The sequence below is a fragment of the Cibotium barometz genome, chromosome 17 (genome assembly GCF_041138505.1).
Source record: "Cibotium barometz isolate CiBa-2024 chromosome 17, ASM4113850v1, whole genome shotgun sequence".
Lineage (NCBI taxonomy): Eukaryota > Viridiplantae > Streptophyta > Polypodiopsida > Cyatheales > Cibotiaceae > Cibotium > Cibotium barometz.
In genome coordinates this window covers 54,162,576-54,165,962 of record NC_141062.1, presented here as the reverse complement: position 1 = coordinate 54,165,962, position 3,387 = coordinate 54,162,576, and the positions used below count along the sequence as shown (strand labels likewise).

The 3,387-nt window shown below is 45.3% G+C and overlaps 1 protein-coding gene across 1 annotated transcript; it reads right to left on the bottom strand.

Moving 5' to 3' along the window:
- Positions 1 to 1,163: 1,163 nt before the first annotated feature.
- On the bottom strand, positions 1,164 to 2,956 carry LOC147630176 (E3 ubiquitin-protein ligase RING1-like). Its single transcript, XM_086811819.1, has one exon. It carries the CDS (start codon positions 2,715 to 2,717, stop codon positions 1,599 to 1,601), a length of 1,119 nt encoding a protein of 372 aa, XP_086667945.1. The 5' UTR covers positions 2,718 to 2,956; the 3' UTR covers positions 1,164 to 1,598.
- Between the last annotated feature and the right edge of the window lie 431 nt (positions 2,957 to 3,387).

Sequence of the window (3,387 nt, the reverse complement as noted above, 5' to 3'; positions counted from 1 at the left end):
GCAAGAGCTCTCCTCTCCTCTCCTCTCCTCTCTCTCTCTCTCTCCTCTCTCTGTGTTCTGTGTGTGTGTGTGTGTGTGTGCAACCCACGCAGGTATGGCATTCAGAGGGACAAAAGGCTGTAGTCTCTCTCTCTCTCTCTCTCTCTCTCTCTCTCTCTCCAGCCCACGAAGGCGTGGCGAACAAAGGGATACAAAGCAGTAGGGATCGCATTGGATCTGGCAGGAGGCAAGCTAGTCTAAAACAACAAGATCCACAAAATACTGCTTGAACAATGGCCACATCTTCTATTCAATGATGTGAGAGAGAGAGAGAGAGAGAGAGAGAGAGAGAGAAGCTTTCCAACGATGAAACTCCGAGTTGGAAGCCTATACAGTCTCTACATAACTACACTAAAAAAACTAAGATTTTGCTTGTCATTGTTGTCGAGGCAGCCCATAAGCTGCAGCTGTTTGAGATATGTGGACATTGCATAAGCTGGTCTAAACAACAAAACCCAAACTATACTACTTAAGAGATGGCTGCATCTTTTTGTTTGACAATAAATTGTGCAAATTCCGTTCAGATTGCGCATGCCAGGCTCTAAGCGGCCTCCATGCTGAAGAGATCGACCTTATCTACGAATCTTACGCTTCAGCAAGCCCACAAAGATGACCTCCAAAAAAAGTAAGACCTACCTGTTAGCCTCATGATCTTGAAAAAACATGCATAGGAAAGAACAACTATACAGGAAACTACTTTCTGCACTTACAAAAGTCCACCCCAAAAAGCACAACCTCGCAAAGGTCAGGATAACATCTGCTCATTCTCTTCAAAAGCGAAGTACTTGGAATCCTTGAAAACACACATCAGCCATGGAAGAAGCTTTACCTCTTCATGATAGGGCAAACCAAGACTTTCAAACCTACCCAATCACAGAACCTCAATCCCTTGTGGCAAGCCTCACACATCTAAAGACCTTGTGTGCATATGGAACTCACATATCATATTACCATCTTCTGAGGCTATGTATGGCCTGTGAAACCCAAAGAGAGAGAGAGAGAGAGAGAGATCTACAAGTATGCAATCCATGGCATGTGTGTGTGCGTTAGCCAACTCCAAAAAAAAATTAAACTACAAGTTGGAGGCCTATACAGCATCCATGGCCATAGGCAGGAGAAACTACTTGAGCAAACATGTCATGTTTAAAATTCTTGCCTATTCACAAAGGCTCAAAAATACCCATTCACATGGTCCAAGTACCACATAACCAAACCTTAGCTGCCCATTGGCAACTCCCCACAATCATGTACTAGCTTTTGGTCCAGCGTATGCCAAATGAATCCTTGAACTTGATAGTGTGAAACGACATCAAACCTTTCTCTTCGAGATTTGAGGCATCGGCTTCATTATGCTAAGCACAACCCAATTCACAACCAGCCATGGAATCTGGTCAGAAACAGCTGGGCTCGGCAAGCAAACCCATAAACCTGACACAACTTATTATGTAAGCTCGGCAACTAAAAGGCTACAGAATAAGGAAACCCAAACCTAACCAGCACCTTTCATCACGGGGGTTGAATTCCAAACCAGTTGTAGCTATGCAATGTTGGATCCAAGGCTAATCCGGGTCTTCTTGTCTTGCCTCAGACATTGAAGTGTCGCCATAATCCCTTGAAGCCGGCCCAGAAATCGTGTTTGATGCTTCAAGTAGCCCACTTGAACTGGTATCCCCACTGTTTGGTTGGCTTGAGCTTTCTGCATTGGCATTTGCAGATGACTGTGCCATATCTATTAGCCAAGGAGTGGTGGTTGAGAACCGTCTTCTTGTAACCACTCCACCTCCCTCGCTACTGCATACTTGTGGAAGGCCAATGGTTCCTGCGCTAAAAGCAATCTGTTGCTCTGAAGCATCGCCACGTTCTATAGGAAACCTCCCCACAAAGTATTGCCCTGGAATATCCCCACTCGAAGAACTACCTGGAACTCTCCTAAATTCTTCTTGTGCACTTCCAGCAGCTGCAAAGCCAGGAGAGGCCGCAAGCCCGAGTCGCCTTGTGCGAGCTTGTTCATAGTCTTGGTCATCTGTGGGTAATTCAAACCGACAAACAGGGCAAGAATTATGCTGTGCCAGCCATGGCAGGATGCAATCTGGATGGTACAGATGCTTGCATGGCATCTTCTTGACCTCCAGGCACAATTCAAACTCATCCTTGCAGACAGCACATTGAGCTGTGTCTGTACGTAAGTGCTCCTGTGATATAACGATGGTGGGTAGCTCGCTGACAGCCAACACAGAGGCTGGGGGGGTGCCATACCGGTTTGGATCATTTTCTGCAAGGCGTTGGATGAGTTGCTGAAGCCCTGGCCCAAGTGAATGGTCCCCGGGCATGTGCAGGGGCCCTAGTTCAGCTCCATTTTCAGAAGAGAAGTCCCCTTCATGCAGGCTAATAAGATTTTGCATCTGGTTTTGGAAGAGGAGAAAAGGGTTAACAGTAGGGACATCGGTTCGGGCAAGGAAGGTGGAGATGTCATCGAGGAGCTGGCCGAAGCCGCCCATGTAGTCCCAAGGGGAATGCCACTCAGGGGAAGAAGGGGGGGAGTCTGGGCACTCTTCGAGGAAGTCACCATGGCAGTGTGGGCATGTCAGTGGGGATAGGCTGGCTGGCCGTACAGTTATGTCGCACTCGTGGCAATGGTAGAGCAGCCCATCAACACCATCACCACCGACGGACGCCATCAGGATACAAGAAAAGCTTAATTACGCTTGCACTCTTGAAGGATTAAACAAGGACATGGACATCACCTGGCAAGGCCCTCGCGATCGAAAACACTGACCTTCTACCCTTCGTGCTGCTTCTGGCTCTGGTGGTGAATAAAAGCATGAGGGTAATATCCAGGGCTTTATAGGGCAGATGTAGCAGCGCCAGAAGGCGAAGATTTGGGCTGGAATGGATAAGACGATACAAAGGTGTTTAATGTGGGGACGGGAAGTCTCCTATACAATTGTATTAAGTAGAAAATCAGAAAAAGGGAGAAATTCTCAAAACAAGAAATACGCAGAGAATTAAGTTTATTAGTGTGTAATATAGGACTTACTAATATGCAAGTGTTGTTTCATTTTAGTAAATTTGTTTCAAAGCTTTGTGACATGTGAATTTCATTAATGGGGTAACAAAAGTGCATACACTCTTCTTGTAAACACACAATTAATATATATGTATACATGTATGAATATATGTATATATATTAATAATATAACTAAAATTCTTGCGCAGCTATGCACGAGATCTCTAGCTAAAATGTACAATATTAAAGAGATGAACTCACGTGACCTAGCTAGCCTAGTTAATGCTTGGAGAGTTCACTCAATAATAGAAAATGTTAACATAATCACGAGCATTCAAGTA